This window comes from Epinephelus moara, chromosome 11, assembly GCF_006386435.1.
Source record: "Epinephelus moara isolate mb chromosome 11, YSFRI_EMoa_1.0, whole genome shotgun sequence".
In the NCBI taxonomy this organism is placed as follows: domain Eukaryota; kingdom Metazoa; phylum Chordata; class Actinopteri; order Perciformes; family Serranidae; genus Epinephelus; species Epinephelus moara.
In genome coordinates this window covers 32,213,735-32,227,490 of record NC_065516.1, presented here as the reverse complement: position 1 = coordinate 32,227,490, position 13,756 = coordinate 32,213,735, and the positions used below count along the sequence as shown (strand labels likewise).

General features: G+C 44.3%; 1 protein-coding gene across 1 annotated transcript in view; it reads right to left on the bottom strand.

Annotated features, from left to right (window-relative positions):
• sspo (SCO-spondin) overlaps window positions 1-13,756 on the bottom strand; it is a 102,246-nt gene that overhangs the window by 51,614 nt on the left and 36,876 nt on the right. Inside the window, exons 63-90 of the mRNA XM_050056713.1 lie at window positions 13,506-13,635; window positions 13,041-13,166; window positions 12,197-12,288; window positions 11,605-11,808; window positions 11,315-11,485; window positions 10,942-11,197; window positions 10,766-10,812; window positions 10,451-10,621; window positions 10,197-10,331; window positions 9,950-10,086; window positions 9,776-9,870; window positions 9,603-9,652; window positions 9,251-9,421; window positions 8,512-8,682; window positions 8,321-8,400; window positions 8,051-8,220; window positions 7,916-7,962; window positions 7,527-7,727; window positions 6,819-6,989; window positions 5,879-6,079; window positions 5,675-5,786; window positions 5,367-5,587; window positions 4,923-5,075; window positions 4,627-4,793; window positions 3,283-3,428; window positions 2,876-3,096; window positions 2,688-2,723; window positions 2,356-2,520 (exon numbers count right to left, since the gene is read on the bottom strand). Coding sequence (XP_049912670.1) covers window positions 2,356-2,520; window positions 2,688-2,723; window positions 2,876-3,096; window positions 3,283-3,428; window positions 4,627-4,793; window positions 4,923-5,075; window positions 5,367-5,587; window positions 5,675-5,786; window positions 5,879-6,079; window positions 6,819-6,989; window positions 7,527-7,727; window positions 7,916-7,962; window positions 8,051-8,220; window positions 8,321-8,400; window positions 8,512-8,682; window positions 9,251-9,421; window positions 9,603-9,652; window positions 9,776-9,870; window positions 9,950-10,086; window positions 10,197-10,331; window positions 10,451-10,621; window positions 10,766-10,812; window positions 10,942-11,197; window positions 11,315-11,485; window positions 11,605-11,808; window positions 12,197-12,288; window positions 13,041-13,166; window positions 13,506-13,635 — 4,047 coding nt within the window. The remainder of the gene's footprint in view (window positions 1-2,355; window positions 2,521-2,687; window positions 2,724-2,875; window positions 3,097-3,282; window positions 3,429-4,626; window positions 4,794-4,922; window positions 5,076-5,366; window positions 5,588-5,674; window positions 5,787-5,878; window positions 6,080-6,818; window positions 6,990-7,526; window positions 7,728-7,915; window positions 7,963-8,050; window positions 8,221-8,320; window positions 8,401-8,511; window positions 8,683-9,250; window positions 9,422-9,602; window positions 9,653-9,775; window positions 9,871-9,949; window positions 10,087-10,196; window positions 10,332-10,450; window positions 10,622-10,765; window positions 10,813-10,941; window positions 11,198-11,314; window positions 11,486-11,604; window positions 11,809-12,196; window positions 12,289-13,040; window positions 13,167-13,505; window positions 13,636-13,756) is intronic.

Below are 13,756 nucleotides of genomic sequence, written 5' to 3'. Positions count from 1 at the left end.
AATTACATTGAAGACATCTTCAGCTGGTACTAGAGCCAGCACATTTTTAAACAGCCATAAACGGCAACGTTGCCTATTTCTTTCTTACAGTTGTGTTTATTCCTGCCGTTACAAAAGGTAGCATAACGTTAGCGATTGACAAACGTTAGCGGTTGACAAACGTTAGCGGTTAGCAAAAGTTAGCTAACGTTGACAAACGTTAGCGGTTAGCAAAAGTTAGCTAACGTTAGGTAATAGCTAATGCTAATCGCTAAATACACCACAGTGTCTCCATGGTGAAGGCATATATAACCTAATAATGATAGTGATGAATAACCTAATTGTGATGCAGGCTGCAAAATCTGATGCAGAGGGGGAGGGAATATCACCTACTTGGCGGAGGTCTGCACTCTCTGAGTGCAGTGTTGCCAAGTCCACTTATTATAAGCGACTTTGGGCTTGTTTTTCTGTAAAGTCGCTTACAAATATTGGTAGTCACGGGCTGCAGTTTTTTTGGGCTTGTTTCTAAAGCGTAGTTGCTTATTTGGGCTTGTTCCCAGCTCAATAATAAGTTGTCAAGCAGATATTTTCAGTTTTGCAAAACTGCGCACAGTTTACTTATCTGTCCACGTGGATGTAAATTGACAATCTGTACCCACAGTTTAAAATCCTTCGGATGTAAATTGACAATCTGTACCCACAGTTTAAAATCCTTCCCCATGGATTGTAAAACCGTGCACACGGGTTATTTAATTTTCTCTCACCGGAACTTACGGGGGCTCCGTAGAAAAAGTCACTTGTTTTGGGCTTGTTTTCACAGGCCTGGTTGCTTATTTGTCTCGCGAGATCTGGCAACACTGTCTGAGTGCTTTTCTAGTATTTTATTTGTTGTCTGATTCACCATCGAGTTAAAAATCTGAACAAGAAAAGGGAACAAACAACTTTATTCATTTATTAGAGAGATTTCAGTCACACTGAGGCTGATCATTCCTGATCGTCGGGTTGATGTGTTACAGAATTTGAATTTTCCCTGAAACATTTGACCTAATAAATTATTTCCAGTGTTCAAAGACATTGTGATCATATTAAGGGTTATTAAATAATGAACTCACAATCAGCCTCCTGACAGCTGATCCAGCTGTAATCAGCTGCCACCGTCATTAGAACAACGTCGCTTCACATGACACTTAGGTCTCATTTTTCTACAGACATACTTCCTGGTTGGGGAAGGAAACATGGATGCAAGATTTGGCATTGGGGTGAACCTTTAGTTACCAGCCTTGATCTAGGGACGACTGCAGAGGGTGGGATTGAGGATCTCAGGTCACGACTTGGAGAGTAGGTAGTCAGAAGCTCAGCTATGTAACTTGACGCTAAACAATGTTGAGCTTTAAAAGTTATCAAAAGAAACCCCAAATCAATTATGATGTTAACTGGCAACCAGTGGAGGGAGGCAAGAATTTGTCCTAGTTAAAATATGAGCTGCAGCGTTCTGCACAAGTTGAAGCAGAGCTACTGAAGATTTACCGAAGCATGTAGACAGTGTGTTACAGTAGTCGAAGTGCGAGGATACAAAAGTATGACTAAGGTTTTCTAGGTCAGGAAAAGAACCAACTGATGTGATTTTGAAAATATCTCTCAGGTAGAAGTGGCAGGATTTGATGAGACTATAGACATGTGGTCCAAAGTTCATTTGAGATTTAAAAGTGATGCCTACAGAGCCTAAATATTTGAAAGCTGTATCATTGGACTTGTGTTCATAACCTATATTATCTCCCTGGTGTGTGGGGACAAACACAGACCTACAAGTCACACATTCACACACATTCAAAACCGCATGTTCTTTTCTGGATGGTATTTCTGTTTGTGTGTGTACACTACAGTTTACCCCCTCTGTTGAAATGGATATTTTACACAAGAATCAAACACTTTAGCTGCCAGTAAATAAAACGGCATGTCCACTACTAAGTCTGTTCTGTCGTCTCTGAGATAAGCACGGAGTGAAACGACAAACCAAGCCACAACACAAACAGTATCAAACAGCAAAGCGACAGATGCTATGGAGCTCGGTCTGTGTGGAGATTTTACTGCTCCCTCACACACCGGCTCCTAATAACAGAAATATTCCTCCTCTGTCGTCTGATATAATCCACTGGTGTGGCAGTTTTCATCTTATCACAAGTGCTGCAGTCTTTTCCACAGCAACATTATTGAGTTTGCTTCATGTTCACACAGCCACCTTCACTCACAGCACATAATTGAGTTCCTTTTTACAACGCAGGCAAACAGATGGTTTGTGAAATTCATGTCTGGCTGGTACAAGATTTGGTTGCGATCACAGACGCTGCCAGCAGCAAAGGGAGATAATGTGAGTACCTGAACACTGCGGCAGGTTACAGGCCTTCTCTTGGTGAGAGCTTCCGGAGCACGGAGGTCTGACACACTGTCGATGACGGGACTTCATGGCCGGGCTGAGAGCATCAGTGCAGGTCTTAGTGCAGGGGCTCCATAACGACCAGCGAGAGAAGCCAGCATCCTCGTCTGAAGAAAGCAGAGAGCGAAAGACGAGGAAATAGGGCACAGTCGTTTAAATTTTTTTGTCTCATGAGGGAAAAGATGGCAGCAGACAAGGTTTAAAATAAACTTTACAAACCACAATAGCATGCATCATACAAGTAGGTTGCAAAGACCATGAGGGGATGATTTACCTGGTAAAAGTGGTTCTTCTGTAGGACCAATGATAACTGCCAACAACAAGCAAAAAGTCAATATTAGTACAAGTCTCTGTTATTTGTAACGGCTGCAAATGACTGCTGGACGTTTTAATCGTGTGTCATCTTTCCCTCCATCTCTAAATACAGTACCTACTCTGCCTAAACGACCCCCTGTAGCGTACCTGGGCAGTCAGGGGCCTGGCAGTAAGTGGTTTCCTGGCGTGGCCCCTGGCAATCTCTCCCTCCATGTGCTGGAGCAGGATGTGTGCAGCCCCTCAAGCGAGTCTTCAATCCCAGGCCTCCACAGGACAGCGAGCAGGGGCTCCAGGAGCCCCAGGGTGACAGACCGCCGTCGACCGGACAGTGCTCCAAGGAGCAGTTCCACCTGCCGTGTTCACAGCCGCTACAGGACAGAGGGGAGGAAGGGGTGAGGTGTGGTCTCAAGAGTTTGACTATGAAAGCAGTGATAATAACGGGAAGGTGACGGGTTTAGAGTTAGAAGAGTCAATTGGAGCCTTGTTGTCCAGCAGTAGAAAACAGTGTGGGAAATACAGTGAAGCTGCAAATATTCCCACGGTTTTCTGCTCACCAGGTGCTGCAGTCATGGACCAGTGTGTCTCCAGACTGGAGTTCCACTCCCTCAGAGATGTTGTGGAGCAGCAGAGATGTGACCGGCATGACAGAAACACTGTGCAGAGAGGCCAGAAGCTCTTTGTCCACCAGGCAGGGACACTCCTGGAACAAACAGTAGAATCACATCAGAAAAATATTTTTTTTAGTGTTAAATAAGACCTTCATTGATACATTAATTTAATTTAATGCATTTTAGCTCAGCTAAAATGGTTTGAGAGTGTGTTAATCACCAACCTGTTGTCCTTTTGTGACGCAAGCTTTAATGTTAGCATTATTCAGATGTAGGGCTGCAGCTAACAATTATTTTATTATCAATTTATGTAACGATTATTGTTTTAATTAGTCGATTAATCTAACCACTACTTTGTCAATTATTCAAAAAATTATTTTGTTATTATTTGATTAATGTAACAATATAATTACCCCAAAATAAATATCAGAAACTCATTCAGTTCTCCTAAAAACAAAGATAATAGCAGCATTTTATGAAATTAGTCTAATGTCTGCATTACTGTTATCATATAATAATTGATAAAAAATAAAAATAAAATAAACATAAAAATAAAAATGTAAATAAAATAAGAATAAAAATGAAAATAAAAGAAAAATAAGACTAAAAATGAAAATGAAAATAAAACAAAATAATAAAATGAAAATGAAAATGAAATAAAAATAAAAATGAAAATAAGAATAAAAATAAAAATAGATCCCACTTATCAGATCAGAAAAATACAGGACTTGAAACCCAGTTCAAACTAATTTAATTACTGTAAATCACACACAACTTAAGCCATTTTCACATGGATTTATTTCATCACTGGAGTCACATGTAGTTTAGATCATCACTGACAAATATATTTTTGCATCAGTGCAGGGTAAGGAAAGTAACAGAGGCGATTTACAGCCTCTAACAGCAGTCTGTCTGTAGCTTCAGTTTAAGCTCCTTCTCATGCATGGCTGTTAAAGTAAACAGAAAATATAACGTGAATAATGTCAGGTGACAGATGGCGTGACGTTAGCAGAGGAGCAGAACGTTTAAGTGACTACTAACAGACACATGTTGCATGTGTTCATAATCCTCATATATCACACCTAGATGGGGACAAAGAGTGAACAGGACGGAGGTTTCTCAGCTGCAGCTTGTATTTCAAAGGAATCCATGCTTTGATCAGACACAGTTTACTTTTCTTTAGATCTACTGTAATCGATTACGCAGATTACGTCAATGAATCACCCCAGCCCTATTCAGATGCACGATATCACGTGTTTGTCACAATGCTAAAGTTGCTGCAGAACCCACCTGCATGCAGACACCATGATGTTGGTAGGTGTTCGGGGGGCAGTGGCAGCCTTCCTCACAGCCATCAGAGTAGCAGCCCTCTCTGCCGCTGACCTGAGCGCAGCTGAACGGACAGCCCTCACCTCGTTCACACTCCCTGTACAACCTGCCAGGTGGGCAGCCCACTTCTGCACGATAACAAGATGTCAGCATAGAGACAGTCTGTAACAATGTGCCACTTTTTTTCTTACAAGGTTAGCCTGGATATTGCAATTAAACCAACTTCGATGGCATGGAGACAGGAAACTGGGACTCACCGAGGCAGACCTGGGTGTTGCAGGTCTTGCTTTGACGGCTGAGGCCACTGCAGGGTGGAGAGCTGCAGACACGAGAGCGGGATTGTTGTCCACCGCCGCAGCTGACTGAACACGGAGACCACTTAGACCAGGGGAGCCACGGGCCTGCCGAGTCTGGAAACCAAAAGACACTTAGATAGGACACAACTTCATATGTTTTTTCGATTTAATTCTATTCAGAGCAACTCTTTATTGTTTAGATCTTCATCATAATCATTATACTTTAATCAGTATTTCTACTTTAGAAATAACTAGATTATCTAAATACAAGGGACAAACCTACAGTCGTCTTAAGGAATTTGTTTCAAGGGAAATGAAAGAAACTGAGAGAAAGACATTTTTGTCCATGTTGTGTCTGAGTCTAAAAACTCAAAGTTCTACGTCGGATTGACCAGACCGGACTACCTGTGCACAGATGCATGTTGCAGTCTTTCTTCTGCTCAGCGACTCCCAGGCAGCCTCTCCCACTGCTCTGCGGGGACGGGTTATCACACTGGCGTCTCCTGAGCTTCACTCCCCCTCCACAAGAAAGCGAGCACTCAGTCCAGGCCCCCCATTGGCTCCAGCCACCATCGACGTAGCAGCCAGGGACTGATTGACACTGCAGCACCCCAGCCTCGCATGAACTGAGACAAAATGAGAAAGACGTGATCTTTAATGAAGTAATTCGATTGAACAGATTTTTGTCGTGGAGCTAGTTAGCTGTGCTGTACCAGTTTTTGCAGTCACTGATAATGCTGTCTCCTGGATTTGCAAACTGCCAGTCAGATCCACCAGGCCACACCCATGATGCATTACTGGAATCCAACCCGCTGGATGCTGCAACTATATCACGGACAAAAATCTATTGATTAGACTAATAATACGACGTAAAAACTTCCATTAGAGACTTCACATGAACAGATTTAGGATCTAACCAGTGGCAGAGCTGTTGTGGTATTTGCAGCGACACTCTTCCCTGGCCACACACACTCCATCCTGCAGGACCATGTCACCCGGACAACCACAGGTCCGTCTGCACCCAGGGGAGTCCAAGCACTCTGTGTCACCATGGAGATCTGAGCAGGAGCGAGGGCAGGGCTTCCCACAGGGCCATTCTTCCTGGCCTCCTCCACAGTCTGCAGAACGCAGGAGGAAACAGTTTGATAGAGTGGAGTGATGGGGTTTAAAGAAATGCAATATTAGAAGTGCTCTTTTCTTTGGATGCTTTTAAAGGTCTTTTACAAACTGCCTTGAAGGAAACATGTTGCTCTTTTACATAAACCTTGGAAAGTGTTTTGTCACTGGCATCGCCTCTGGGCCTCTCTTCTTTTACGGTTCTTCTTGTGTTGCTTTTAAGTATTATATGTGCTCTATTATGTGAAAAAAGAAATTATGGGGAACTAATTATGTTGCCGTCTTGACCAGGAGAAGATCTCGTATCTAAATATTGGGCAAATAATATGTACTAAACAACCAAAAAGCAAACTTGAAACTAGCCAGACCAGCTGGAAAATGTTTTTAAGTAACCCTCGTTCTCATTCTGCGTGAGTTGGACATGGAGGGGCAGGAAGGGTTCAATAAAATCACAGAGTTCATTAGTCTCCCCTTTCAGGCAGCTATTTCTGTTTAATAGGCCTTTTGGCTTTTTAATTAAACTCAAGCAGCCTCTTTTCTGTCTCTCTCCCAGGCTTCACCACCTAATGGGTGTCACCTTGTTTCTTGTGAGGCATCTCGTAACTTCTCTCTAGAGCTTCACCAGAGCTTAAGTTTCTTCAGTCCTCATTTCATCCTCATTTCCATCTAGTAACCTCCATTTGAATTGGAGCATGCGTCTCAACATAAAGGCACAATTATACAGTCCTTTATTATGCTGACCTGAGCAGACGGTGATGTTGTCGTGGCAACCGCGGCTCTGCCTGCTCTCTCCAAGACAGGGCAGCCCGCCGAACCTGGCGGGGGGACTGTTACACTCCCTGGTGCGGGTGGACGAGCCAGCACACCCATCGCACTCAGACCATGCTGACCAGGGACTCCACGACCCATGGACTACAAGGAGAGCGAGGACACAAAGAGAGCAATGCAGAGACAGACACAAAAAATTGTGATGGAGAGGATAAAATGGAGGCGGAATGAAACAGATTAAAATGCCACTTATTAATATCACCACAGGGAAAGACTTTATATTTAAATGAGTGACTGACAAATGGGTCGTGAAACCTGTTTTCATTCTTACAGTCACATTAAGTACGAGTTTCTTGGGGCTAAATAATTCAATTGAAATTCACAAACGTCTTCATTTTGATTAACTCAGCTGAGGTTCTGTTACTGGGAGCCAATGACAGTGATATATATTTTCTAATCTGTTTTCAGCTTTATTCTATTTCCCCTTAACTTTCTTTTTGTTCAACTTTTATCATGTTAATTGTTTTAGCTTTTCCTCTTTTAGTCGAACCTTTTACGCACCTTTTATTTTTTAATTGTGTATTGTATTGAGGCTCTTTGGTTCAATTCCTGCTGTTTTTAAATGTGACATACATGTATCTATAAAATGACTTGACTTGATGATGAGTGGTAACTTTGTACCTGGACAGAACGTGATAACAGGGCAGGGCTGTCTCTGGATCTGAACTCCGACCCCATTGTGTATTTCCTGTTCTCCAGAGCAGGCCGCTCCTCCAGCTTTGGGCTCAGGACAGCCGCAGCTCCTGTAGCGGGACACCGACTCTGCCCCACACGTCCTGGAGCACGGCGTCCACTCTGACCACTCACACCAGCCGCCTGACACTGGAGACACACACGTACATTTATGAACATCTCCAGACATAACTTTCCTGTGCAGGTTTCCTGTTAATCAAGTCGGAAATTTGCATTTGTGAGTTTAAACTTCAGTCAGAGACAGAAAGACTGCACACAAGCCAGTGTATTTGTTTTTTAATTAACAGGTACGGAGACTAACAGCTGGTCTGACTCACCTGGACAGGGGTCTCTGGTGCAGTTGAGCCTCCCGCCCTCACAAGTGCTGACACAAAAAAGAAATACCAACAAAGTTATTTTCTTGTCTGGATATTTCTCTGTTAAATATAAATGTGGTTGTGTATAATCCTGACCAGTTGTTACATCCATCAGGGGCTTCAGTGGTCTCCCCTGGTTCCAGCCTGTGTCCAGTGTTGAGGTCCAGGCAGGGACAGTCTTCTCTCTCGACACAGACTGTCCCGTTATCAGACAGGACCTTTCCCTCTGTGCAGTAGCAGCCTGGCTCACACTGCCACTCACAGTGCTGAGGGAGAGGAAGACAATCCCCTTATCACCTGAATTCTTATTGTTCTCCATAAAGTGTGACTTCATGTTAAACCGGTGATAATCAGAGTGATACTCACAGCCAGGTCATCACAGGAGCGAGGGCAGGAGGGGCCACAGCTGCTGAACGCTGTGCCCGGGACCTGCGAGCATGGCGCCACTGGAAACACACACAGATACACACGTCAAAACAGTAACATAATGTCGGCTGCACTGTGAACAAAATTCACACTGTACTCTACAATCTACATTCTACACTCTGCAAATGTACCTGGACAGTGGTCAGTGTTACAGGTGAGGACCTCAGTTCCCAGACCCTCGCAGTAGTTCCCCTCCCCCTCTGGACTCGGGCTGTCGCACTCTCTCTTCCGGCTCCGAACCCCGCCACCGCATGACTTGGTACACTTGGTCCAGTTACTCCACTCACCCCAGCCACCGTCACCTGGAAAGTGCCAACACATCATGATGAAATAGTAAAAATTAGAGCTAGAACTTGCAGTTTTAAGTAAACAGGATGTGTGTATCTGTTTTATTTCAACAGGAGCTGGTCTTTATTAATATTTTTATATCACTCTCGATATTTAAAGGACATATTTCACTAGAGAATAATGAGAAACTTAAAAAGCTCCAGCAGCCTGACAAAGCCTTAATTTGTCGACTGACATTAAACAATCCTCGCGGCTTACAGGATGTTCAATTAAATTTTCCTGGCAAGCAACTTATGCCAGAGCAAATTAAGTTAGCTTCAGGTAGCTCCTTTAAGAATTTGTGATCTGACTGCCCCAAAAATTGTAATTTGTCTGGATCCTGGGAGCAATCCAGTTATAATTTGCATACAGGTGACGTATTAATGTGCAGGACTCCCTGGAAGGAGAGATCCTCTGTCTTTGTGGGACCTTCCTGGCTAAATAAAGGATATAAAAAGACACGAGGAATAGAAAATGTAACGCCAGTAGGTTTGAATATCAACAGAATATCAGTCGATACAGATGAACACAAAACAAACTCACGGTCACACAGAGCAGCGATGCAGACTTGGTCCTCTCTGTGAGAGCCCAGACATGGCAGCCCACTGCCAGAGCGCTGAGGGCTGGAACAGAACCTGTAGCGAGACTGGAGACCCGCTCCGCACGACACTGAACACTGACCCCAGGGAGTCCATGCTGACCACTGGCCGTCAACTGGAGAGAGCGTGTGTGGTTGTGCGAAGAGGAACAGAAAGTTGCAACACAGAGGTTAGAGACAACAGAAGAAAAACTGCACATCATTCATTTTGCTTTTTCATGTTGTTTTGCATCTCTACAATTACAAGAAAAGCAGCAGTGGCTCCATTACAGATTAACTGACTGACTCTTCGCCTACCATTGCAGCTGACTTGAGAGCAGTTCACCAGCCTCCCTGCTTCACATGTGCTGAAATATAAACACACACAAACCATAATGTCATCTCTTCATGTACGAATGATGTAAGCACATGCTGGCGGAGTTAAACTCATCCTGGCTCATGGAGCAGTTAAAGACGTCAGCTTCACTCACCAGTTGTTGCAGTCTGTGGGCACAATGTCTCCAGGTTTGTACTGTTCTCCGTCCAGATCACAGCGGCAATCAGACTCTCGCACACACACGCCATCCTGGAAACACAAAGGACCATCTGGTGGTTTCTGTGTATATGTTTGTGTACCATTGATTGTGTTTAGCCGCTCCACCCACCTGTTGGACTGTCCCGTGTGGACACTGGCAGCCCGGTGTGCAGTTCCTGCTCAGGTCCATGGTCAGGTCTGTGCATGACACTGCTCCCCTCAGACACTGCTGCCACTCCTGGCCTGGAGGACACACCCTGCCATCTCCTGACACAGCAACAGAGTCCAAGAAGAAATCAATTAAAACTTTCTCTTCTTCTGATTCGCCTGATTTTTGTAAAAAAAAAATGGACATCCAGCGTTCTGTCTTTCCGTACCACAGGGCTGCAGGTTACAGGCGCTGAACTGCTGAGCGGTGCCGTGGATCCGGATGGGCCCGCGAGTTCTGGTCCTGTAACCTCCTCCACATGTCACCGAGCACTCCGACCACGCACTCCACGGCTCCTTTGTACCTTCAGACGCATCAAAACTTCACTAACTTCTGTCTGTTTTGATCAGTGGTTTGTTTTTAATTTCTTTGAACACACAGGAGCAACAACGTGGATTTCGTAAATAATAAAATTCTCCTCACCAAAGCAGGGCTCAATGCTGCAGGTGTCAATCCCAACTCTGTCTCCTTTGCACGGACGGCCCCCGAAAGCTGCAGGAGGATTGGTTCCCGAACGATAACGCCTTCTCACACCAACATCACACGTGCGACTGCAAGCGCTCCACTGAGTCCAGCTGCTCCAGCCACAGTCCACTGAGGAAACCACACAGGATCAAAGGTGGAGAAAGACAGAGAGCATGGGGGACAAATGAGGACACAAGAGAAGACTTAAGGAAAGCAAGAGGCTGTGGAGGAGATGAGTAAATGTACACACAAAACTAATTGAAATTCACTCACCAGGGCACGGAGCTGTTCCACACACCATTTCTCCGTTAGTGCAGGTGCTGTTTGAGACACACAGTGTAAGAATAAGTGACCCAAAATATTAAAAAATAATCTAAACGTCATTTATAGACAGATGTCATTTTATCCACTTCACAGTGAAAGTCATTTTGGACACAGGCCAACAGTACCAGTTATTGCAGGCATCAACAGGCAGGGTGGCCGCGGCTGGGTACGTTTCCCCCTGATGGTAACACGGGCACTTTGCCAGAGGCACACAGCTGCCGTTGAGCAGGTAGAAGCCCAGGGCACAGTAACAGCCGTCATAACAGGCGGTGGCACACTGCACCTCTGCGGAGGTCATGTCCAAACACACCCGCGGACACGCACCGCCGTGAGCTTCACACTCTGCTGATGTCATGTACACCATGCCCTCTGGACACACACCTGAGAGGAGACGAGTGGAGGTAAGGACAGAGTATCGCAACTGCGGACAGAGAAAATTCTTATTAAATTATTATTCACACATATTAGCTTGAGTTGTAAGAAAACATGATGCTGTACCTGAGCAAGGGTGGGAGTTACAGTCTCGTGTCTGTATGTGTGGCCCGGGGCAGCTGCTGCCCCCATGCTGTGGTGAGGGGGAGTTGCAGAACCGCTCTCTCGTTTGGACGCCGGAGTCACACTCTGATGAACACTGCGACCACGATGACCACGCTGACCAGCCGCCATTCACTGGAAGGACACAACTAGCATCAGCTTTTCAGACAGTCGTCTTCCAAACACATCATTTGTGGAGAGCGGAGGGAACAGAGAACTTGTGGTTTCTGTGTGTGTGTCTGCGTCTGTAATACCTGGACAGCGCACAGTGTTGCAAGGCTCTTGCTCCTCGCTGTCTCCCTCGCAGGCTGAGTTTGTGTCCGCTTGGTTGAAAGCTGCGAGCGTGTGGTTGCAGCTGCGGAATCGTTGTCGGATTCCAACATCGTCGACGTGGTTGAAACATGTCTTACTGCACTCTGACCAGCCGGTCCATTTACTCCAGACTCCATCTGGTAGCACTGGAGGAGACGAGGACACAGACATCATATGATAATGAGTATGCAAGTGATTCTAGGATAGTGACCTGAGACTTGCATCAAAGTATTCAAAGACAGGTTTACCATAAAACTTCAATTAAAAGTCTAGTCCCATTTACTAGCTTGGTGTAGCTACACATTTTGATATTCATGCTATTAACAAAGAAAGGATACGCAGCTTTTCATTTATTACATACATTCATTTTAGTGTAACATCTAATCACCATCATTTTTGACCCATACACACAGGATTTGTTAGATTAAATATTAGGTGACAAATAAAAAAGTCTTTGAGCAGCTGGTGTTTAAAAGAAGTCCCTGAAAAACAAGGTAAAACCACACAGTGTGACATTAATGTGAGTTGGTGTACCAGGTAAGCAGGGGTTGGAGCAGCGGCGGGCCTCTGAGGAGTCTCCTGGACAGGGCTGGATTCTGACTGCTCCAGCCGGGTTCACTGGAGACCTGAGGAGACAAAGTCGAGGCATAAAGACTCCTGGTCAAATTTAAAGGGTGGTGTGTGAGCAGTCAAACACCATCAGTGCAGAACAAGTGCATTAACCCTTTGGGGTCAAGGGTATAACTTTTGATTTTACCTTTAAATTTCACCTTAAAAACTGTTCACCTTGCCTTGTTTGGTGTCATTTGTTTCAGCATAATCTCACCTGTGTGACTTTACAGTTATTTTTTCATTTTGACATACTGTATTAACACATTGGACCTAAAACCAAAACTGGTATATAGTTGGAAGTTCGCACTTTCGACACAAGCTAAAACAGAGACTCAGCGAGCCTGCGTCTTGCTGCTACGTCATCTTAAATCGGTCATGTGATTTGGACGCACGGGCACGTCCGTCGACTCCAGAGGGTTGATGCATGATATAAAAGTGGGACTGAAGTTACAGTAACAAAACCTGTGGGGAAACTAGATTGTTGCAGCAGCGAACAGTAAATGATACAGCAGTGAAAAAAGCAAATTAGGATTCTTAAAACAAATGCAAACCAAAAATTTAAAAGGAACATATGATGCAAGCATCTAAAATGTGAATGTGAGTGTAGAAAAGAAAGCAAGCAGAGAAAATAAGTACAGATTAAGAACAGAATCATTGATAAAATTTAATATTATCACACTCCTGTTGTGAAAATGAGTCTTGTAGAAAGTGCTATAAGGCAGAGGTACTGTGCTTTACAATTTGAGTTTGAATTAAACAAGCTCACCTGTAGCGTTGCTGGAGCCCCAGACCACAGGTCACATCACATGGTGACCATGACGACCAGCCTGACCAGTGACAGGTGGCTGCACAACGGGAGGTGTCACAGGCTACTTTTCCATCTTTGCACACACTGATGGGAGAGAAATATGCATTTCTATTAGCTTCGTTTTTTACAGTCAGATTTGCTTTTTAGACACTAAGGCAGCAGTCAGGTGGTCCAAGATACTGCTTGGAAGAACCTGAGTGTGATTTAAAATAGAGCAACTGAAAAATATGACACCTCTTCAGACAAAACATTATGACATGAAAAATAAAGTAAAAATATTTTTTGCACAACTGAAGTCATGAGTGATTCATCTAGAAAGTTAAATTTGAGTTCGTTGGCATTTTATAAAATGACATCAGTAATAAAAAACAGGCTCACTCTCAAAGTGAAAAACAAACAAATAAATCTATCTGTGTCTCCCACCATGTGGTGCACTGGTCCCTGCTGACCGTCTGTCCTGGCTGCAGCGTCTCACCGTCCCACAGACACACACATTGGCTGGCATTCACACATCGCCCGTCCTGAAGGTAAAGACCATCGGGACAGCGGCACCCTGGAGAAGACAGAATTAGTCTTAATCAGCATTTTAGCTCCACAGAAATGAGCCTCAGTGAGCTATTACTGTTCTCGAAGCTTCAGTACAGGTTTGTGGAGTTTATAAAAATGTTTTATTA